Here is a 23,535-nt window from a genome sequence, read left to right as displayed (position 1 = left end):
CAACTAACGTGATTTCAACGTGAATTCAACAAAAAAATGGACTTAACAAAAGAAGACACCTGTATCATGTCAGATATAGAGTTGAAATGTATTACATTTTGATTTTGCATCCCAACATTACACTTCATAAACATCACAGAAAACTGAAATATAACAAAACCGTTTGACATAGAAAAACAGATTTTCTGCGCCTCCCACCCCACTAAAAGGTTTATTAATTACAAAATTATGAAAAATCTTAATAACATTCCACCCACGAGGCCACTAGAGGGCGATGTGGTCATTTCCCTGCAGGAAAGGCTACTGCTGGTGATTCTGTTAAAATTATATTTCAAAGAAAGAAAACTATGCAAAGTTGTACATTCATTTGTATCGTATCAACTCCTCTTTTTCCTGTTCGAATAAATGAAATAAATATGAAGAAATCTTTGAGGATAAATCCCCTAGTGGTGCTTTGCAATGTGTGTCAGCTGCTGCCATTCAAAATGGCTAAGTCAAGTAAAAACCCATTCAATTATTTTCACAATCAACAGTTTTACAACGTATCAATACAACGTATAAAACAATCAAATCATTGTAAACAAACACACCGTTATTTATCTAATTCAGGGGATCCTAAACTTTTTTCACTCAGGCCCCCACTTCCAGCATAGGGGAACATTCCACGCCCCAAAATCTCTTAGTCGGACACAATAAATATTCACGTGTCTATAGCAGGAGAACAGGATGAGGTAGATCAGACGCCATCAGCTGTCTGGAAAAAGTCCTCTGAATGGAACAGTAACAAAGGACACGTTCCAGGTCGTCTCAAATGCAGTTCACACGATCTCACAACGCCTGGTTAAGTGTTAAACAACAGTAATACAATATATAGTTTAAATACTATAAACACACACACATCCACAACTGCATTACTGACAACCTGGAACGCTCTCTCTCTCTTGCTCTCTCTCTCTCTCTCTCTCTCTCTCTCTTGCTCTCTCTCTCTCTCTCTCGCTCTCTCGCTCTCTTGCTCGCTCTCTCTCTCGCTCTCTCTCTCTCTCGCTCTCTCTCTCTCTCGCTCTCTCTCGCTCTCTCTCTCTCTCTCTCTCACTCGCTCTCTCTCGCTCTCTCTCTCTCTCTCTCTCACTCGCTCTCTCGCTCTCTCTCTCTCGCTCTGTCGCTCTCTCTCTCTCTCTCTCGCTCTCACTCTCTCTCTCTCTCTCTCGCTCTCTCTCTCTCGCTCTGTCGCTCTCTCTCTCTCGCTCTCTCTCTCTCTCGCTCTGTCGCTCTCTCTCTCTCTCTCTCGCTCTCTCTCTCGCTCTGTCGCTCTCTCTCTCTCTCTCTCTCTCTCTCTAAACGCTGTAAACACAGACACATCCATGTGACCGCGCCGCTCCAGGTAAATTCCCCACGATCTCCCAGGTGTCCTGTTCGGGGTCGTACCTCTCCACACTCTGCAGGTAGGTGCCCTTGGAGTAGGAGTAGCCCCCGGTGACATACAGGGACCCATTCATGGCCACGGCGCCACACTCCATCCTCCTCTCCTTGGTCCTGGCCAGCTGGCTCCACTCATCTCTGTCCGGTTCGTAACAGTCTGTGATGGTGGTCTGGCCACCCACCAGGTACAGCTTGGGGTGTAGTGACACCAGGCACAGGCCGTACTCTAAGGGACGGTCAAGACAGATTCATTCATGGATTTAGTTCTGATGCACAGAGGTCAAATAAATTATCTTTGCTCAAATACAGGAAGGATGACTACTACTTATGTGCATCACTTTAGATGGTGTGTACATCCTATGATTTCACTTTTGCTTCAAGAGAGTAGACATCTCTGCATTCATATCTTTGTAAAGTTTGAATGCTGCACTACAACATAACTATTTGTTTTTCATAATTCCTTCAAGCCTGGGGTAAGTTAGTTATTAACAGAGTTCCTCATGTGGTTGAGCCGCACCAGAACTTTGGGATTTTAATGCACTGTCCCATTTCCACTCTGAAGCTCTATAGAACCAGGGCTGATATAACAGAGTTGATCTCTCTGTAGAACCAGGGCTGATATAACAGAGTTATCTCTCTGTAGAACCAGGGCTGATATAACAGAGTTATCTCTCTGTAGAACCAGGGCTGATATAACAGAGTTTATCTCTCTGTAGAACCAGGGCTGATATAACAGAGTTGATCTCTCTGTAGCTCTATAGAACCAGGGCTGATATAACAGAGTTGATCTCTCTGTAGCTCTATAGAACCAGGGCTGATATAACAGAGTTGATCTCTCTGTAGAACCAGGGCTGATATAACAGAGTTGATCTCTCTGTAGAACCAGGGCTGATATAACAGAGTTGATCTCTCTGTAGCTCTATAGAACCAGGGCTGATATAACAGAGTTGATCTCTCTGTAGCTCTGTAGAACCAGGGCTGATATAACAGAGTTGATCTCTCTGTAGCTCTATAGAACCAGGGCTGATATAACAGAGTTTATCTCTCTGAAGCTCTATAGAACCAGGGCTGATATAACAGAGTTTATCTCTCTGTAGCTCTATAGAACCAGGGCTGATATAACAGAGTTTATCTCTCTGAAGCTCTATAGAACCAGGGCTGATATAACAGAGTTGATCTCTCTGTAGAACCAGGGCTGATATAACAGAATTTATCTCTCTGTAGCTCTATAGAACCAGGGCTGATATAACAGAGTTGATCTCTCTGTAGCTCTATAGAACCAGGGCTGATATAACAGAGTTTATCTCTCTGTAGCTCTATAGAACCAGGGCTGATATAACTGAGTTTATCTCTCTGTAGCTCTATAGAACCAGGGCTGATATAACAGAGTTTATCTCTCTGTAGAACCAGGGCTGATATAACAGAGTTTATCTCTCTGTAGCTCTATAGAACCATGGCTGATATAACAGAGTTTATCTCTCTGTAGAACCAGGGCTGATATAACAGAGTTTATCTCTCTGTAGAACCAGGGCTGATATAACAGAGTTGATCTCTCTGTAGCTCTATAGAACCAGGGCTGATATAACAGAGTTTATCTCTCTGAAGCTCTATAGAACCAGGGCTGATATAACAGAGTTTATCTCTCTGTAGCTCTATAGAACCAGGGCTGATATAACAGAGTTTATCTCTCTGTAGCTCTATAGAACCAGGGCTGATATAACAGAGTTGATCTCTCTGTAGAACCAGGGCTGATATAACAGAGTTTATCTCTCTGTAGAACCAGGGCTGATATAACAGAGTTTATCTCTCTGTAGCTCTGTAGAACCAGGGCTGATATAACAGAGTTGATCTCTCTGTAGAACCAGGGCTGATATAACAGAGTTGATCTCTCTGTAGCTCTATAGAACCAGGGCTGATATAACAGAGTTTATCTCTCTGAAGCTCTATAGAACCAGGGCTGATATAACAGAGTTTATCTCTCTGTAGCTCTATAGAACCAGGGCTGATATAACAGAGTTTATCTCTCTGTAGCTCTATAGAACCAGGGCTGATATAACTGAGTTGTGTTGTGGTACCTGGATGAGGACAGGTCGTTGTTATGCTCCATTCATTGACGTCTGCCCTGTAGGTCTGAATCTTATCATAGGTGCAGCTTCCCTTGTAACCATAGTGACCGCCTGCCACATATATTGTGTCTCTCAGAACACAGGCCGTAGCGTTCCCCACGCCTGTGACAAGGGAAGGAAGGAAGGAAGACAGGAAGGAAGGAAGGAAGGAAGGCAGGAAGGAAAAGGAAGGAAGGAAGGAAGGCAGGGCGGGAAGGAATGAAGGAAGGCAGGAAGGAAGGCAGGGTGGGAAGGAAGGAAGGCAGGCAGGAAGGAAAAGGAAGGAAGGAAGGAAGGAAGGAAGGAAGGCAGGCAGGCAGGGCGGGAAGGAAGGAAGGCAGGAAGGAAGGAAGGAAGGCAGGAAGGAAGGAAGGAAGGAAGGAAGGAAGGAAGGAAGGAAGGAAGGAAGGAAGGAAGGAAGGAAGGAAGGAAGGAAGGAAGGAAGGAAGGAAGGAAGGAAGGAAGGAAGGAAGGAAGGAAGGAAGGAAGGAAGGAAGGAAGGAAGGAAGGAAGGAAGGAAGGAAGGAAGGAAGGAAGGAAGGAAGGAAGGAAGGAAGGAAGGAAGGAAGGAAGGAAGGAAGGAAGGAAGGAAGGAAGGAAGGAAGGAAGGAAGGAAGGATTGTCACTAAAAGGCTTCCAACCTTAAAACTACCATGAAACTCCAGCAGTAAATAAATACATTTACTAAAGACAAAACTTACAACAAAAAATCAACTGTCAAGTTACACAACTGTGTCATATTCCAAACCTTCATAGGCCAACCTACCTTGTACCATATTAGCTACGGGAATCCACTTCCTTTTCAAGGGGTCATAGAATTCCGTTTCCCCCATGGGCGCCCCTCCTCTGTACCCTCCTATGACGTAGACACACCCATGCAGACCCACAGAACAGTGGTAGTACCTCGCTGTCAGCATGGGCTGCCCCTGTGTCCATTTATCAGTATCACTGCTGTAAACCCACACTGTATCTAGAGCCTCTGTAGTGTCTGTCCTGTAGCCGCCACTAATATAGATGTTGGAGCCCAGCAGGGTAACTCCATAACTCTCCCTGGTGTGGTCTGGCATATCCTCCCCCTGCTGCCACTGGTCCGTGACCGGGTCCCAGGTCTGGACCTCAGACAGAGGGTGCCAGTGGTACCCTCCTATCACAAACATCCTGGAGGTCAGTCTCCTGCCCCTTCTGCAGTGTTCCGAAGGGCTTTTATTGATATTAAAAGCAGTCTTCAGAGCTTGGACAAATAGAGAGTGGATGTCTTCAGTGTCAGTCTCCAGACACTCTCTATGCAGCTCCAAGGCAGTCCTGAGGTACTCTTCCTTCAGGTCTAAGTGGGCGGAGTGAAGAAGCTCCTGGAAGTGTCCCCTGCGGGCAAGAGTATCGTGGGCCAGCCACCTCACCACCCCCTCCACCAGCACAGCCTCTTTCAACACCTCCACCAGGTTCTCCTCCTGCAGGAGGCTCCTCACCTTCTCCACCCCCAGCTCCTGGAACTCCTCCTCTCTCACCACCTGAGAAAATGACACTCTCAAATCACTAAAGACATTTAATAAACCCATCTATTGATTTAGTAGAATACATATCTGCTGAATTTTTATATATATATATATATATATATTGAATGACATCATATTTGTTGTTTGTTTCTGTTTGTTTCTGTGTATGTACCACGATGTAGGAATAAGCCTGAACCTAAACCTGAACCATTACCTCGTGGAAGTGGCAGAGCAGCACCCTGCGTGCCTCCTTCTCCAGGGACAGACACACATGGAGCTGGGCGAAACGGAGCATGCCCAGACAGTTGTCGACGTCGAGGAGACGAACCAGGAAGTTCTCACAGGCCGTTTTCACGGCTCCGAACTGCAGCAGGTCTGCAGCCTCCAGCAGAGACTCTACATTCCACTGGGTAATGGAGGCCTGGGAGGGAGACAGTTTAGAGTTGTGTCCCAAATAGCACCCTATTGTGCACTACTTTTGACCAGCGCCCTTACAGTCCATAGTGCACTTTCTGGGAATAGGGTGCCATTTGGGATGCAGTAAATAACCTACACTATATATACAAAAGTATGTGAACACCCCTTCAAATGAGTGGATTCGGCTATTTCAGCCACACCCATTGCTGACGGGTGTACAAAATCGAGCACACAGCCATGCAATCTCCATAGACAAACATTGGCAGTAGAATGGCCTTACTGAAGCGCTCAGTGCCTTTCAACGTGGCACCGTCATAGGATGCCACCTTTCCAACAAGTCAGTTTGTCAAATTTCTGCCCTACTAGAGCTGCCCCCAGCCAACTGTAAGTGCTGTTATTGTGAAGTGTAAACGTCTCGGAGCAACAACGGCTCAGCCGCGAAGTGGTAGGCCACACAAGCTCATAGAACGGAACCGCCAAGTGCTGAAGCGCGTAAAAATCATCTGTCCTCAGTTGCAACACTCACTACCGAGTTCCAAACTGCCTCTGAAAGCAACGTCAGCACAAGAACTGTTCGTCAGGAGCTTCATGAAATGGGTTTCCATCATGGCAGAGCAGCCGCACACAAGCCTAAGATCACCACGCGCAATGCCAAGCGTCGGCTGGAGTGGTGTAAAGCTCGCCACCATTGGACTCTGGATCATTGCAAACGTGTTTTCTGGAGTGATGAATCACACTTCACCACCTTGGCAGTCCAATGGACTAATCTGGGTTCGGCGGATGCCAAGAGAACGCCGACTGCCCCTGTCAACTGTTTTGGTGGAGCAGGAATAATGTCTGGGGCTGTTTTTCATGGTTCGGGACCTTAGTTCCAGTGACAGGAAATCTTAACGCTACAGCACACAATGACATTCTAGATGATTCTGTGCTTCCAAGTTTTTTAGCAACAGTTTTGGGGAAGGCCCTTTCCTGTTTCATTATGACAATGCCCCTGTGCACAAAGCGAGGTCCATACAGAAATGGTTTGTTGAGATAAGTGTGGTAAAACTTGACTGGCATGCAGAGCCCTGATCTTAACCCCATCGAACACCTTTGGGATGAATTGGAACGCCGACTGCGAGTCAGGCCTTATCGCCCTACATCCGTGCCCGACCTCACTATGCTCTGAATGGAAGCAAGTCCCCGCAGCAATGTTCCAACATCTAGTGAAAAGCCTTCCCAGAAGACTGGAGGCTGTTATAGCAGCAAAGGGGGAACCAACTCCATATTAATGCCCATTATTTAGGAATGAGATGTTGGCCGAGCATGTGTCCACATACTTTTGATCATGTAGGGTATTATGTAGCCCTTTCCTGCAGTCAATGACCAGAAGTGTCCTCTTTGGCCTCATGGGTGGAATGTTACTCATGTTTCATCATTGATAAAGATTTTTTTATTTAACAGACAAAAATCTTGTGTTTCTATTCTATTCACTTATTTTCATGTCAAACAGTTTTGTTATATTTCAGTGTGATGTTAATAAAGTGTAATATTTGGATGAAAACTCAAAACGTAAGACATTTCAACTCTATATCTGACATGATACAGGTGTCTTCTTTTGTTAAACCCATAACCATGTGTGTCAGGTGGATACTGTTGTTAAGCCCATAACCATGTGTGTGAGGTGGATACTGTTGTTAAACCCATAACCATGTGTGTGAGGTGGATACTGTTGTTAAACCCATAACCATGTGTGTCAGGTGGATACTGTTGTTAAACCCATAACCATGTGTGTGAGGTGGATACGGTTGTTAAACCCATAACCATGTGTGTGAGGTGGATACTGTTGTTAAGCCCATAACCATGTGTGTGAGGTGGATACGGTTGTTAAGCCCATAACCATGTGTGTGAGGTGGATACTGTTGTTAAACCCATAACCATGTGTGTCAGGTGGATACTGTTGTTAAGCCCATAACCATGTGTGTCAGGTGGATACTGTTGTTAAGCCCATAACCATGTGTGTCAGGTGGATACTGTTGTTAAACCCATAACCATGTGTGTCAGGTGGATACTGTTGTTAAACCCATAACCATGTGTGTCAGGTGGATACTGTTGTTAAGCCCATAACCATGTGTGTGAGGTGGATACTGTTGTTAAGCCCATAACCATGTGTGTGAGGTGGATACTGTTGTTAAACCCATAACCATGTGTGTGAGGTGGATACTGTTGTTAAACCCATAACCATGTGTGTGAGGTGGATACTGTTGTTAAACCCATAACCATGTGTGTCAGGTGGATACTGTTGTTAAGCCCATAACCATGTGTGTGATGTGGATACTGTTGTTAAACCCATAACCATGTGTGTGAGGTGGATACTGTTGTTAAGCCCATAACCATGTGTGTGAGGTGGATACTGTTGTTAAGCCCATAACCATGTGTGTGAGGTGGATACTGTTGTTAAACCCATAACCATGTGTGTCAGGTGGATACTGTTGTTAAGCCCATAACCATGTGTGTGAGGTGGATACTGTTGTTAAACCCATAACCATGTGTGTGATGTGGATACTGTTGTTAAACCCATAACCATGTGTGTGAGGTGGATACTGTTGTTAAACCCATAACCATGTGTGTGAGGTGGATACTGTTGTTAAGCCCATAACCATGTGTGTGAGGTGGATACTGTTGTTAAGCCCATAACCATGTGTGTGAGGTGGATACTGTTGTTAAGCCCATAACCATGTGTGTGAGGTGGATACTGTTGTTAAGCCCATAACCATGTGTGTGAGGTGGATACTGTTGTTAAACCCATAACCATGTGTGTGAGGTGGATACTGTTGTTAAACCCATAACCATGTGTGTGAGGTGGATACTGTTGTTAAACCCATAACCATGTGTGTGAGGTGGATACTGTTGTTAAGCCCATAACCATGTGTGTGAGGTGGATACTGTTGTTAAACCCATAACCATGTGTGTGATGTGGATACTGTTGTTAAACCCATAACCATGTGTGTGAGGTGGATACTGTTGTTAAACCCATAACCATGTGTGTGAGGTGGATACTGTTGTTAAACCCATAACCATGTGTGTGAGGTGGATACTGTTGTTAAGCCCATAACCATGTGTGTGAGGTGGATACTGTTGTTAAGCCCATAACCATGTGTGTGAGGTGGATACTGTTGTTAAGCCCATAACCATGTGTGTGAGGTGGATACTGTTGTTAAACCCATAACCATGTGTGTGAGGTGGATACTGTTGTTAAACCCATAACCATGTGTGTGAGGTGGATACTGTTGTTAAGCCCATAACCATGTGTGTGAGGTGGATACTGTTGTTACAAAGTAGATTTGTTTAAGACGACCAAGAAAGAGTCTGTGTGCCCCTGGTTTAGCCCACTGAGGTGAAAGGTTACATGGGACCATCTCAATATCAAAACAATAGACACAACATGCGTAAAAGTAAAAACCTCAATTTTAATGATAACTAAATGAGTTTTGAGACGCCATAGATGATTTTGCCTTTTGGTAGGCCGTCATTGTAAATAAGAATTGGTTCTTAACTGACTTGCCTAGTTAAATTAAGGTTAAAAAACATACCATTTTTTTTACATTAGGCTACTACATTCATATAATGGACAGTCACTCAGAAATGGTCTCAGAGGTGTAGCCTACCTTGGAGGTGTACACATAGTCCACCAGCGTCGTCAGCACCTCCACATCTACCCCAGCTAGTCTGATGACACTGTGGGACCTCTCTCTCATATCGGCTGTGAACATGGCTCTGAAGTAGGAACTACGGGAGCATAGAGCCACTTTATGGCAGTGGAAGAGCTCCCCTGTAGAGCACTGTAGAGCTATGTCAGTGAACAAGCCTTCTGTGTAGTATTCTCCGAGGGCTTCTAGAACCTCCGTGGGATGGGTTGGGTCACAGAAATCATAGGTGTAGAAGGATTCTGGCGACTCCTGTCCCTTAGATGACATTGTGTTCCTGAAACACGAGACATTAAATATCTTACTGTACCCTTTAAAAATGTATGCCATTGCCTTGGCACTTCCATGCATTATACATTAGTAATACAGAACAGCTGCCGTTGGACTTCCCTGTCCCTTTACACATCTGGTTACACTGACGTTATTAAGACAGGCTATGGTCTGTAGGATGCAAACCGCAATGGGAATGAGTTTCAACATGACATTTAAATGAATGAAGCTTGATAGAATCAAATTGGGTTTATAGCTAAAACAGAAAACATTGCATAATGAACATTTAGCAATACTGTAAGCAGCAACACCTTGCAAAAAACGATGAACTGAGCACAGATAGTAAACATACATGGATTTGCAACGGATCCAGAGAGTATTTGATCATGTAATCTATTAGTCGTCTTATTTAAAACACAATGTAATCTATTCACATAGGACCTACATACACTTGACAGAATAGTATTCAATCTAAATAACCCCGAGTGAAGATCATTAACACAGCTCACTGAACAATACACACACATCTACCTGCTCGACATGGTTTATTTTCCTGTTGTTAAAGCATCCTCTGTGTTTGGAGCGAGTCAAACGGCATCACACGCCATCTGTTGTAAATCCTTATTTATGCGCAATTCCCTTGTAAACCAACCAATCTAATAAACGCCTGACATTCCGCTATTTAGTTTCGTTATCTATTTAGGCTGACGCGGCAGGCGCTCAGCTGATGTGACAGAGCATCTCAGCCGCAGACAGCAGCGCCTCTGATAATCTTACCAGCCGCAAATAACAGCGTTCGACCAATCACATTCACCGCGCCTCGTCCTACTATCAGCGTATTGACACAAAGGGACAGACAGAGGGTTATCTTGGGAGGCAGGGAGACGGGGTCACGGTCCACGAAACCGCACTGCTGAAGCAGTAATCGGCCATTTATATAATAACACTCACAATAGAGCCTAGTAGAGACAACAAATAATTGCACTGGTTATACATTGGACTGGTAATACATTTTGCACATAGATAGTGCCCTAGTAAAAAGTGATGCCAATGTCTTTTATTGACTGTACATCCTAGAATATATATTTAATTATAAACAGTTATAACGTGTAATTTACAGGTGTGATTAGTTTTTTTCCTTTTCTGTTTATTGGGTTCTGTATCTCTCTACATTTGCTAAAGACAAAAAGAAGCACAAAGATGTACATTCATTTGCATCTGAACCTGAGAGAGTGATGTGATACAGTCCCGCTGATTTAAAATATGATCTTCAAAAACTTTTCAAAACAGGACAAAGACACAATCACAATCCTTCCCTCTCAAGCATTTGGTATACTTTTTAATCGTTGCAAGTACACTTCATTTAGTATGAGAAAGAGCTGTACCCTACAGGGGAACACATGCTTTCAGTTCCATCAGGATCTCTTTTCCACTTGTCCATCCTACGACTCTCGGGTTCGACGAACCCTCTCCTTGTTGTGCACTCTGTCTAGAGAGCAGCCTCTCCAAGGTGTAACCCTTTCTAGGGAACACCACATCTCCTTCCCTTAGACTGTTGGAAGGGCAAAGGTCGTTCCCTCCGTCCCCTACATAGAAAGTTCTCTGATACTCTACCCCTCCCTTCAACTGCCCTGCCAGGAAATCAGCCAGCACTTTCCTCTTACACAGATTGACAGGGCACTGGCTACACTGGTGAGAATGGTAACATTCTATCTCCATGTAGCCACGCTTGTCAAACGCAGCCGGATTGGTGAAGACTTGGTCGACCGCGTCTTGAACCCCAGCCACCTGCAGTATCCAGTCGATGAACACTGTGTTTGAATCTGAGATAATGATGCAGTCAATGTCGTTCTTGTTACTCACAATGAACGTCAACAGTTCAATCATTCCGTCTGTAAACGGTATTGTCTCCATCACACTTCGGATTGTATCGGGGCTGATGTCCTGGTCTCCTATATAGGACATGACTCTGCCCATGTACTCTGTCCAGAGTCCCTTCTGGTAGGAGTTCTTGACCAGGTCTGGCAGGCATTGGTCCGGGATACACTGAATGACCCAGGTGTCACTGTTGTCATCCACCAAGGTGTGGTCGAAGTCAAACACCAACAGAGTCTTCATGATGATTCTCCTCTGCTGCAAAACACTGGTGGAATAGGTTTGTTAGAAGAGACACGGACAGGCAGCCAGACACAGAGAGAGAGAGGGAGAGAGATTTTTATTTATTTTTATGGTATTGTCTGCTTTGCTTAGTATTAGGAATTTGAAATGATTTATACTTTTAATACTTAAGTATATTTTAAACCAAATAGTTGTAGACCTTTACTCAATATTTTACTGGGTGACTTTCACTTTTAATTGAGTAATTTTCTATTAAGGTATCTTTACTTTTACTAAAGTATGACAATTGAGTACTTTTTCCACTACTGGGGAGGGGGCAGGCAGATAGACACTAAACAGAAAGTGAAAAAGGCTAGTGACCAAGCAGAATCTATCTAGCTAGCTACTGAATGGCTAAGAGTGTTCTTTGTATTGTCTGCTGACTAGCTAGGAACTGGCTAGCTAACAGTCAATCTATTACACATTACCAAGTACAGTAGCTAGCTCCTTTTATGTCGTTCTAAACAGTAAACTGCTTGTCAAATAATATATGTATCGATGTGTGTATTCACTTAGGATCTTACCCCACACTGTTGTTACACCGTTTACACAAATGTAAATTTAGATGCGTGACATCGCCGGTTGGATCTTAAACACACACTTGAGACATGTCGCGTTCGGAACAACTGGGAACTGGGAACCATTGAGCCACAGATAGAACAATGAGACAGATGTTCCACCGGATGTGTAAATGTGAAGCATCCGCTTGGCGTTTCCACTCACTACCAAATTTGGAAAAAACGATGTCAAATCATCAAATGTGGTGGTGAGTGGTAGTGAGAGGAAGCCCAGTGGCCCGCAGTGGGAGAAATAAGATGGAACTCGATGGATTTTGGCTGAGATCCTTCACATTTTCTCATCGACTAAACATTTGATCTCAGTACAGTTTTCTGTTCCCAAAACTAGAATCTGTTACGAACAGAGTGAACAAAGTTTTGTAGACTTTACCAAAGTAAAAAAAAATATTGCGTTGTTTAGAATGGGTGTGAAGGCGAATTTAGTTATTGCAGAAGTGCATTTTACAGAGTACGCGTTCCCTAATGGGATATGCAAATTCGTGCTAGAACGCGCCAATAGAATCTCTCTAGCTCGTGGTTGGCTCTGCCCACCACCTTGCTTGTTCTGCCCACTAGAGTCATTTGTTCCCGTTTGAAACGACAGGCTGTGGTCTATCTTGGTTTAATTCTAACGACGATTTTATTGAGCAGCTCGAACCTCGGAAATCTCCGATTTCGCAGCGTTCAAGCAGATACACTTTAGAGGAGATGGGAAACCGTATGAACGACCAATGTGTTCGTTATATATCATATCATATAGCGTTGGAATCATGCTATTACGTACTCTAATATCTCTGGTTCAAGACAACCGCAAACTCGAGAAAAAAAACAAGCCCCGACCTGAAGATCACTGACTTCATGATTTGACATCGTTTTTTCCGAGTTCCCAGTTTTGTTGAAAGCAACCATTACTTCCTCATTTGTTTCGTATCACTGTCTAACTAACCAATGAAAAGGGACATCACTGTCACCTGTTGGTGTGGAATGAGAAGTAGTGAATAAAATACAAAAATTACAGTGTGACAGCTTGGAGAGTTATCTGGCAAAGCGGTCCATTTTTCCCTTCTTAAATAACACACTGTTGTTCGAATCCCACATTTGATCTGATAGCGATACTGTTAGAAAACGAAATAGATACTAACATTTCCCAGATGTAACAGCAGGCGGCAGTAATGCGCTCGCTTTGTATTTATTATGAAGAAAAAACAAGAACAAGAATCGCACCGTTTCCTGGTGACGTAAACACAGAACCATGAAGGTAAAATTCTAAGCACTTAGTTTACAATCGATTTTCTATCATAGCTACAACCGAAAGACATCGGCGAAAATGTTCAAAGGATGGGGAACGTGGCTGGGTATAGAGAACACCTCGACGACAGAGGAGAGCGAAGTGGCTGACGTTGCTGTGGAGGAGAAAATTGTTCAAGACCAAAATGAAGTAAACAAACAACACGAACCTCCAGCAACAGAAGAACTGGGGCAGGAGGACGGAGACACCGTCCAACTCATCTCTCAGCAAGCTAAAGGATTCGGTGGTAAGGAAGATTATAGATGGTTTCATTTATATTCATGTGAAAAGTGATTAACAGACTAATAATGATTATGTAGGCCTAAGAGACAACAATACATTGTTTGCCTGCCAAAACTTGAATGACAATGCCATCTGAAGCTGAGAATTGATCCAGGTTTTATATTCTTGTTACATATACAGGCTTAATATTCAACTTTGCCAGCAATGCTACCAAGAAGATCTCCAACTCTGTGGCAGAGACTGCACACACCATCAAGAAGAGCGTGGAAGAAGGGAACATAGATGGAATTTTTGACAAGGTGCATGGCATACTAAACTTTCCTGAATCGTGTTTGACAAGGAGGGTGTTTTAGTGTTCGCATCGGTTGCTATGTAACATCCCTCTGGTGTTGGCTCAAAACCGCTGATTTCTTGAAGCTTTGAGGTTTCTGTCTTGTAACATCACATGTCTGTGTTTCTGTTTTCCAGACTATTTTGGGGGATTTCAAAAAAGAACAGGACAAATTTGTCCAAGAAAAGAAAGCTAAGAAATCAGGTCAGTGTGGAGGCATAATATCATACCCGCTTGAGATTAGCTTACCTTCCACTCCTTGTACTCTGTGTCCTCAAATCAACATTTGTCATGTGCACAGCAAGGTTATTATTTAGTGTTTTTATATTCGTTTCTATTCATTTTCAGATTTTTATTTGTCATTCGGTTTATTTATTTAGTTTTCAGATCCACTTGATTAGTTTTTATTTGGTTAATTTTTTATGAAAATATGAATGTTTTCATCTGATTTAGTTTTAGTGTTAGGGACAGACAGTAGCCTATGCATGGGAGGCTAGTAGCCTGTGTGTGTATATATAGTTGTTTAGTTTTAGTGTTAGGGACAGACAGTAGCCTATGCATGGGAGGCTAGTAGCCTGTGTGTGTATATATAGTTGTTTAGTTTTAGTGTTAGGGACAGACAGTAGCCTATGCATGGGAGGCTAGTAGCCTGTGTGTGTATATATAGTTGTTTAGTTTTAGTGTTAGGGACAGACAGTAGCCTATGCATGGGAGGCTAGTAGCCTGTGTGTGTATATATAGTTGTTTAGTTTTAGTGTTAGGGACAGACAGTAGCCTATGCATGGGAGGCTAGTAGCCTGTGTGTGTATATATAGTTGTTTAGTTTTAGTGTTAGGGACAGACAGTAGCCTATGCATGGGAGGCTAGTAGCCTGTGTGTGTATATATAGTGTTTTGTTTTAGTGTTAGGGACAGACAGTAGCCTATGCATGGGAGGCTAGTAGCCTGTGTGTGTATATATAGTTGTTTAGTTTTAGTGTTAGGGACAGACAGTAGCCTATGCATGGGAGGCTAGTAGCCTGTGTGTGTATATATAGTTGTTTAGTTTTAGTGTTAGGGACAGACAGTAGCCTATGCATGGGAGGCTAGTAGCCTGTGTGTGTGTATATATAGTTGTTTTAGTGTTAGGGACAGACAGTAGCCTATGCATGGGAGGCTAGTAGCCTGTGTGTGTGTATATATAGTTGTTTAGTTTTAGTGTTAGGGACAGACAGTAGCCTATGCATGGGAGGCTAGTAGCCTGTGTGTGTGTATATATAGTTGTTTAGTTTTAGTGTTAGGGACAGACAGTAGCCTATGCATGGGAGGCTAGTAGCCTGTGTGTGTATATATAGTTGTTTTAGTGTTGGGGACAGACAGTAGCCTATGCATGGGAGGCTAGTAGCCTGTGTGTGTGTATATATAGTTGTTTAGTTTTAGTGTTAGGGACAGACAGTAGCCTATGCATGGGAGGCTAGTAGCCTGTGTGTGTGTATATATAGTTGTTTCGTTTTAGTGTTAGGGACAGACAGTAGCCTATGCATGGGAGGCTAGTAGCCTGTGTGTGTATATATAGTTGTTTTAGTGTTAGGGACAGACAGTAGCCTATGCATGGGAGGCTAGTAGCCTGTGTGTGTATATATAGTTGTTTTAGTGTTAGGGACAGACAGTAGCCTATGCATGGGAGGCTAGTAGCCTGTGTGTGTATATATAGTTGTTTTAGTGTTAGGGACAGACAGTAGCCTATGCATGGGAGGCTAGTAGCCTGTGTGTGTGTATATATAGTTGTTTAGTTTTAGTGTTAGGGACAGACAGTAGCCTATGCATGGGAGGCTAGTAGCCTGTGTGTGTATATATAGTTGTTTTAGTGTTAGGGACAGACAGTAGCCTATGCATGGGAGGCTAGTAGCCTGTGTGTGTATATATAGTTGTTTTAGTGTTAGGGACAGACAGTAGCCTATGCATGGGAGGCTAGTAGCCTGTGTGTGTATATATAGTTGTTTTAGTGTTAGGGACAGACAGTAGCCTATGCATGGGAGGCTAGTAGCCTGTGTGTGTATATAGTTGTTTAGTTTTAGTGTTAGGGACAGACAGTAGCCTATGCATGGGAGGCTAGTAGCCTGTGTGTGTATATATAGTTGTTTAGTTTTAGTGTTAGGGACAGACAGTAGCCTATGCATGGGAGGCTAGTAGCCTGTGTGTGTATATATAGTTGTTTAGTTTTAGTGTTAGGGACAGACAGTAGCCTATGCATGGGAGGCTAGTAGCCTGTGTGTGTATATATAGTTGTTTAGTTTTAGTGTTAGGGACAGACAGTAGCCTATGCATGGGAGGCTAGTAGCCTGTGTGTGTATATATAGTTGTTTAGTTTTAGTGTTAGGGACAGACAGTAGCCTATGCATGGGAGGCTAGTAGCCTGTGTGTGTATATATAGTTGTTTAGTTTTAGTGTTAGGGACAGACAGTAGCCTATGCATGGGAGGCTAGTAGCCTGTGTGTGTATATATAGTTGTTTAGTTTTAGTGTTAGGGACAGACAGTAGCCTATGCATGGGAGGCTAGTAGCCTGTGTGTGTATATATAGTTGTTTAGTTTTAGTGTTAGGGACAGACAGTAGCCTATGCATGGGAGGCTAGTAGCCTGTGTGTGTATATATAGTTGTTTAGTTTTAGTGTTAGGGACAGACAGTAGCCTATGCATGGGAGGCTAGTAGCCTGTGTGTGTGTATATATAGTTGTTTAGTTTTAGTGTTAGGGACAGACAGTAGCCTATGCATGGGAGGCTAGTAGCCTGTGTGTGTATATATAGTTGTTTAGTTTTAGTGTTGGGGACAGACAGTAGCCTATGCATGGGAGGCTAGTAGCCTGTGTGTGTATATATAGTTGTTTAGTTTTAGTGTTAGGGACAGACAGTAGCCTATGCATGGGAGGCTAGTAGCCTGTGTGTGTATATAGTTGTTTTAGTGTTAGGGACAGACAGTAGCCTATGCATGGGAGGCTAGTAGCCTGTGTGTGTATATATAGTTGTTTAGTTTTAGTGTTAGGGACAGACAGTAGCCTATGCATGGGAGGCTAGTAGCCTGTGTGTGTATATATAGTGTTTAGTTTTAGTGTTAGGGACAGACAGTAGCCTATGCATGGGAGGCTAGTAGCCTGTGTGTGTATATAGTTGTTTTAGTGTTAGGGACAGACAGTAGCCTATGCATGGGAGGCTAGTAGCCTGTGTGTGTATATATAGTTGTTTAGTTTTAGTGTTGGGGACAGACAGTAGCCTATGCATGGGAGGCTAGTAGCCTGTGTGTGTATATATAGTTGTTTAGTTTTAGTGTTAGGGACAGACAGTAGCCTATGCATGGGAGGCTAGTAGCCTGTGTGTGTATATATAGTTGTTTAGTTTTAGTGTTGGGGACAGACAGTAGCCTATGCATGGGAGGCTAGTAGCCTGTGTGTGTATATATAGTTGTTTAGTTTTAGTGTTAGGGACAGACAGTAGCCTATGCATGGGAGGCTAGTAGCCTGTGTGTGTGTATATATAGTTGTTTAGTTTTAGTGTTAGGGACAGACAGTAGCCTATGCATGGGAGGCTAGTAGCCTGTGTGTGTGTATATATAGTTGTTTAGTTTTAGTGTTAGGGACAGACAGTAGCCTATGCATGGGAGGCTAGTAGCTTGTGTGTATATATAGTTGTTTTAGTGTTAGGGACAGACAGTAGCCTATGCATGGGAGGCTAGTAGCCTGTGTGTATATATAGTGTTTTGTTTTAGTGTTAGGGACAGACAGTAGCCTATGCATGGGAGGCTAGTAGCCTGTGTGTGTATATATAGTTGTTTAGTTTTAGTGTTAGGGACAGACAGTAGCCTATGCATGGGAGGCTAGTAGCCTGTGTGTGTATAAATAGTTGTTTAGTTTTAGTGTTAGGGACAGACAGTAGCCTACGCATGGGAGGCTAGTAGCCTGTGTGTGTATATATAGTTGTTTTGTTTTTGGGGGTGTCACTTCCTGCCACTGGGGGGGGCAGTAATAGGTTTAAAGGAAGACTCAGCGAGATGGCGTACAGGACTTTATAGTCCCGTACCCCTTCAAACATTCAACCTCCAGCTGCGCACCCCCTCTAGCACCAGGGTCAGCACACTCTCAAATGTTGTTTTTTGCCATCATTGTAAGCCTGCCACACACACACACTATATGATACATTTATTAAACATAAGAATGGGTGTGAGTGAGTTTGTCGTCACAACCTGGCCCGTGGGAAGTGACAAAGAGCTCTTATAGGACCAGGGCACAAATAATAATAATAATCAATCATTTTGCTCTTTATTTAACCATCTTACATATAAACCCTTATTTGTTCATGGAAATGGTGAATAACTCACCACAGGTTAATGAGAAGGGTGTGAATAACTCACCACAGGTTAATGAGAAGGGTGTGAATAACTCACCACAGGTTAATGAGAAGGGTGTGAATAACTCACCACAGGTTAATGAGAAGGGTGTGAATATCTCACCACAGGTTAATGAGAAGGGTGTGAATAACTCACCACAGGTTAATGAGAAGGATGTGAATAACTCACCACAGGTTAATGAGAAGGATGTGAATAACTCACCACAGGTTAATGAGAAGGATGTGAATAACTCACCACAGGTTAATGAGAAGGGTGTGAATAACTAACCACAGGTTAATGAGAAGGATGTGAATAACTCACCACAGGTTAATGAGAAGGGTGTGAATAACTAACCACAGGTTAATGAGAAGGATGTGAATAACTCACCACAGGTTAATGAGAAGGGTGTGAATAACTAACCATGGGTTAATGAGAAGGATGTGAATAACTCACCACAGGTTAATGAGAAGGATGTGAATAACTCACCACAGGTTAATGAGAAGGGTGTGAATAACTCACCACAGGTTAATGAGAAGGGTGTGAATAACTCACCACAGGTTAATGAGAAGGATGTGAATAACTCACCACAGGTTAATGAGAAGGGTGTGAATAACTAACCATGGGTTAATGAGAAGGATGTGAATAACTCACCACAGGTTAATGAGAAGGGTGTGAATAACTCACCACAGGTTAATGAGAAGGGTGTGAATAACTCACCACAGGTTAATGAGAAGGATGTGCTTGAAAGGATGCACATAACTGCAATGTTGGGTTGTATTGGAAAGAGCAGTTTTAAATCATTTTCAACACGCAGTCTGTGCCAGTATTTCGTTTTCATGCTAGTGAGGGCCGAGAAGAATCCACTCTCACATAGGTACATGGTTGCAAAGGGCATAACAGCACGATTTGCCAAGGCAGGATACTCTAAGCGCAGCCCAATCCAGAAGTCTGGCAGTGGCTTCTGATTAAATGACATTTTCACATAACCGCCTATGTCAATTCCGATGAGGCTCTTGTTCAGATCTCGGTAAGTGGACTGGAGGCAGGGCATGAAAGGGATAACGAATCAAGTTGTTTGTGTCATCCGTAATTGTAGTTATCATATTTGCGCCTCTTCGATGGTCCAACGTCCCTGTCTGTTGTTTGGTGCTTTCCCGGGTAAGGGGGCTGTTGCTCTTCGGCTGCATCGGAATCAAATGGGCAACAGCTACATAAGGACAGTTAGTGGAATTCCTGCGAGAAAGTAACGGTTAATGTGATTGGATGTTAATTATCTGACTAGGCTACCTGTATTTGACATCGTGTTATTTCTGGGGCGGCAGGGTAGCCTAGTGGTTAGAGCGTTGGACTAGTAACCGGAAGGTTGCAAGTTCAAACCCCTGAGCTGTGTGTATATATAGTTGTTTGTCGTTCTGCCCCTGAACAGGCAGTTAACCCACTGTTCCTAGGCTGTCATTGAAAATAAGAATTAGTTCTTAACTGACTTGCCTGGTTAAATAAAGTTTTTTTTTTTTTAATTGCTGAACATTACATTGTTTAATTTTATTTTGGGCAGTGAAACGAGAGAAAAAAAACGATTCACCCCGTTGGAAAATATAAATTGACTGTTTGAAAATGTGAAGAAAATAAATATATATATAAATTAAAATTAAAATTTGAACCACGTTTTTATTTGGCGTGCCCCCGTTTGGGAATGTCGATCATATGTATCCAACTCATCACACGGTGGGCCGAGTGTCTGCGGCTTTTCGCTCCTCTCTTGTACTTGATTGATGAATTATGGTCACTGATTTAGTTTAAAAAAAACTCCCCTCACCTGGTTGTCTAGGTCTAAATTGAAAGGAAAAACCAAAAAACCAGCAGACACTAGGCCTTCCATGGAATGAGTTTGACACCCCTGACGTAGATGCAAAGTAAACAGTAGTAGTGAGTCCATTTCCGCAACAACCAGGAGAGTTGAAGCGAGGTTAAACTTCACTGCTGTTTTGGTCCGGTAGCTACCATGTTGTAGCAGTGTGAAGCGGAGATACTCTGGGTGACGGTGTGAGAGCAGTCTTCCGTCGTGCTCATTTCAGTTGCCGCGTTAGAGCGGATCACTTTTGTCAAGTCATTCTGGGGGGGGAAATTGTCCGACTTGCGCCTACATGCCTTGTTGGAAAACCACATTTAGTGTCTGACTTTTGACTGTCGCAGATGCACCTCCCCGGACTTCACTCCTCGACTTTCGTCTACAGTAATATGCTTTAGCCTTAACACTCAGTATGGCTACAGCCATTTCAAGTATAATTCCAGTATAGTTTTAGTTTTTCAAAAGGGTTTGCTAATTATTTTATTTCAGTTTACTAAATTGTTTTTTCATGATTCGTTTTAGTTAACTAGTTATATAATGACAGGACACAACAGGTGTAAACTGTCAAGTGAAATGCTTACTTACAAGCTCTTTCTCAACAATGCCATATTCAATATCAAGGTAAAGAAATAGAAAAGTGTCATTCAGAATAGATTCTTTAAAAAAACAAAGAGAACAGAACCCATGCTAAGTCAGGTCAGGTAACACAATGAATAAAACCCACAGGAGAATGTACCCTACAGGCCAGTACCAGCACCATATCAATGTGCAGGGATACTGCTGATAAATGACAGAGTAGAATGTTAGCTAAACAGACTTGCAACCAGACTATCTTGAGATGATATACCAGTAAACATGATCATAGTTATACATACATACATACATACATACATACATACATACATGCATGCATACATACATACATGCATGCATGCATGCATGCATGAACTAAAATGGTTTCTTCTTGTTCCCCTCCAGACACAGCTGTACCACCATGGGTTGGCTACAGTGAGGAGGAGACCATGCAGCAACAGATCCTGGCTTTGTCCGCTGTTAGTAGCATTTCTAACATTGTCTGTCCACATTGTGCACTTAAGAGTTTGTGATTTGATTCCATCCAATTGCATCTCATCACTGTCAGAGTGCATTGTGTTGATTGTACCTTTTCAATTTGATTCATCACAACTTTATTGATCTGTTATTCCAGGACAGGAGGAACTTCCTGAGAGACCCACCAGCTGGAGTTCAGTTCCAGTTCGACTCTGAGCAGATGTATCCTATCGCCATGGTGATGCTGCAGGAAGATGAGCTACTGAACAGGATGCGCTTCGACCTGGTCCCCAAACAGTCAGCAGACAGCCATTACAAATCTAATGCATTACAAATCCATTATTGCACTTCAAACATGCCTCGATTCAACTCAGAATTATTTACAGATAGAGATTGCAGGCATAAAGTTGACCTGTTGGCTAATGTTGGATGATGCCAATCCTGTCCATTGATAAGCCTCTTAGAACCAGCCAGATTGCTGCATTCAATTGAAAAAGAATGGTGAGCTATCGCTCAATCAGACTGGTTCACACAGCTTGGACCAGCCATTGCAATTGGAAGAACTGTACATGTGTTTCCATCCATATCAAGTTATCGATGAACCCTTCAGTATATGTGTATGTTACTTACATATTCAATGCTCTGTGTGTTTAGAGTGAAGGAGGATGTGTTCTGGAGGAACTACTTCTACCGTGTGTCCCTGATAAAGCAGTCGGCCCAGCTCACGGCCCTGGCAGCACAGCAGCAGGCTGTAGACCACAGAGAGGAGCAGAAGACCATCAGCCCGGAGGGTGTCAGCCTCACAGGTACTCTATTCTGTTCTATGGTTGGTCGGAATTCAGTTTGTGTGATCCTGACACGTCCCTAACTAAAAACACTGCATTGGTGTTATGTGCAAAGCAGAGCAATTGGTGAACTACTGTCAAGCAACAGTTTATAGCCTAACTTCTGTTTCATGTTATTGTTGTTTGTTGTCATGCAGAAAATACCATCAGACCAAAAACACCTCCAGTATCCATTAGTGACATTCCCAAGAGTGGAGAGGTGAGTAAATGTTTTGTTTTTCTGAAGAAAAGTCAGCCCCTTTGAATAATTCTGTGCACGTCTATATATAGACCACTGAAATACTGTGTAAATATCAAGTCAAATGTATGAAATGGTCTGGATTCTCTTTTTAATGTTGTTAAATAGCAGGAGGAAGAGGAGAATGAGATCTCCACCAGCCCTGGGGTCTCCGAGTTTGTGAGCGATGCCTTTGACTCCTGTAACATCGACCATGAAGACCTGAGGAAAGAGATGGAACAGCTGGTGCTGGACAAGAAGGAGGACGCTGCAACTCCAGAGGGTCAGTTCTAGAACTATTAGATCATATCTAGAGTAACAAACAACCAGCAAGAACTCCAGAGGGTCAGTTCTAGAACTATTAGATCATATCTAGAGTAACAAACAACCAGCAAGAACTCCAGAGGGTCAGTTCTAGAACTATTAGATCATATCTAGAGTAACAAACAACCAGCAAGAACTCCAGAGTTCTATTGTTTGATTTCACTGGAACCTGGAAAGGGCTTGGATTTAATAAAATGGCTCAGGTGGTAGAGCTGGATGTTGAATTAGAGGAGAGTGAATGGCATGTGTTGTTTTCTCTTCAGTCTGTAGCATTGATCTCATAATGCTGTTATTTGTTCAGAGGAGACAGCGGACTGGGAGAAGGAACTCCAGGCAGAGTTACAGGAGTATGAGGTGGTGACGGAGGCAGACAACAAAGATGACAACTGGGATAAAGAGATCGAGAAGATGCTTCAGTCGGACGAGTAGAGGTGACCGACCCGTCTTGCTTCAGTCTAGTATCTCTGATATGAGAGAGAGCACCATGAAGGATCAGAAACCATGACCTTGTCTAGTCTAGACCATAGAAATAGAATGGTATAGAAATGAAGGGAACCGCTGCATACAAACCATTAACTGTTTGTTTCAGCACACTCTAGAATGGGAACATCTATGGGGTGTATTCTGATCTGGTGGTGGTCAGGAGTTGAAATACTGTATAATATACATTTTCTGTCTGTACAGTTTAGTGGCTGGCTGTCATTTTAGCTGTGAACGTTTATGGCCGAGGAGGCAACTGACATATTGCATATTGTCATTTTTTCTCTATTCTGCTCTTTTCTTTTTCTGGAATTGTTTTGCAGTTGGGATGTGTACATCTATCCAAATAATACTTGTTTCTGTGCTACTCAAATCCTGCTTTCAGTTTTTCCCTAATAAATATACTTCTTTCCAATTGTCTAAATGTCTTTCCTTAATGAAAATTAC

The 23,535-nt window shown here is 43.0% G+C and overlaps 3 protein-coding genes across 4 annotated transcripts; 1 reads left to right on the top strand and 2 right to left on the bottom strand.

Moving 5' to 3' along the window:
- Window positions 1-64: 64 nt before the first annotated feature.
- LOC109879262 (kelch-like protein 23) lies at window positions 65-10,658 on the bottom strand. The gene is made up of 6 exons (XM_031816061.1): window positions 9,922-10,658; window positions 9,082-9,397; window positions 5,232-5,438; window positions 4,291-5,032; window positions 3,495-3,647; window positions 65-1,645 (listed from the first exon to the last, which is right to left on the bottom strand). The coding sequence occupies exons 1-6, from the start codon at window positions 9,930-9,932 to the stop codon at window positions 1,335-1,337; spliced, it is 1,740 nt and encodes a 579-aa protein (XP_031671921.1). The 5' UTR covers window positions 9,933-10,658; the 3' UTR covers window positions 65-1,334.
- A 44-nt stretch (window positions 10,659-10,702) lies between these two features.
- LOC109879263 (pyridoxal phosphate phosphatase PHOSPHO2) lies at window positions 10,703-12,238 on the bottom strand. Of its 2 annotated transcripts, none has more exons than XM_020471439.2 (2): window positions 12,072-12,238; window positions 10,703-11,547 (listed from the first exon to the last, which is right to left on the bottom strand). In XM_020471439.2, the coding sequence occupies exon 2, from the start codon at window positions 11,506-11,508 to the stop codon at window positions 10,777-10,779; it is 732 nt and encodes a 243-aa protein (XP_020327028.1). In that variant the 5' UTR covers window positions 11,509-11,547; window positions 12,072-12,238; the 3' UTR covers window positions 10,703-10,776. The 2 variants fall into 2 exon arrangements, with proteins under 2 accessions (XP_020327028.1, XP_020327027.1); XM_020471438.2 differs by having other exon boundaries at window positions 10,703-11,533; window positions 12,072-12,237.
- An 892-nt stretch (window positions 12,239-13,130) lies between these two features.
- LOC109886587 (synapse-associated protein 1) lies at window positions 13,131-23,503 on the top strand. Its single transcript, XM_031816064.1, has 9 exons — window positions 13,131-13,639; window positions 13,816-13,934; window positions 14,104-14,170; window positions 21,151-21,224; window positions 21,380-21,519; window positions 21,877-22,028; window positions 22,205-22,266; window positions 22,414-22,567; window positions 22,910-23,503. The coding sequence occupies exons 1-9, from the start codon at window positions 13,432-13,434 to the stop codon at window positions 23,035-23,037; spliced, it is 1,104 nt and encodes a 367-aa protein (XP_031671924.1). The 5' UTR covers window positions 13,131-13,431; the 3' UTR covers window positions 23,038-23,503.
- The last annotated feature ends 32 nt before the right edge of the window (window positions 23,504-23,535 follow it).

This window comes from Oncorhynchus kisutch, unplaced genomic scaffold (genome assembly GCF_002021735.2).
Source record: "Oncorhynchus kisutch isolate 150728-3 unplaced genomic scaffold, Okis_V2 scaffold740, whole genome shotgun sequence".
Classification (NCBI taxonomy): Eukaryota; Metazoa; Chordata; class Actinopteri; order Salmoniformes; family Salmonidae; genus Oncorhynchus; species Oncorhynchus kisutch.
The sequence above is the reverse complement of the archived record's forward strand: the minus strand, read 5'-3'. Positions and strand labels throughout refer to the sequence as shown.

Coding starts and splice junctions, on each gene's coding strand:
- LOC109879262 (XM_031816061.1), bottom strand. Junction 3,648..4,290: donor CGTAGCTAATATGGTACAAG/GTAGGTTGGCCT, acceptor CCCTTGTCACAG/GCGTGGGGAACGCTACGGCC. Junction 1,646..3,494: donor AACGACCTGTCCTCATCCAG/GTACCACAACAC, acceptor ACCGTCCCTTAG/AGTACGGCCTGTGCCTGGTG.
- LOC109879263 (XM_020471439.2), bottom strand. CDS start 11,508: ATGAAGACTCTGTTGGTGTTTGACTTCGACCACACCTTGGTGGATGAC.
- LOC109886587 (XM_031816064.1), top strand. CDS start 13,432: ATGTTCAAAGGATGGGGAACGTGGCTGGGTATAGAGAACACCTCGACG. Junction 14,171..21,150: donor AAAGAAAGCTAAGAAATCAG/GTCAGTGTGGAG, acceptor GTTCCCCTCCAG/ACACAGCTGTACCACCATGG. Junction 22,267..22,413: donor ACATTCCCAAGAGTGGAGAG/GTGAGTAAATGT, acceptor GTTGTTAAATAG/CAGGAGGAAGAGGAGAATGA.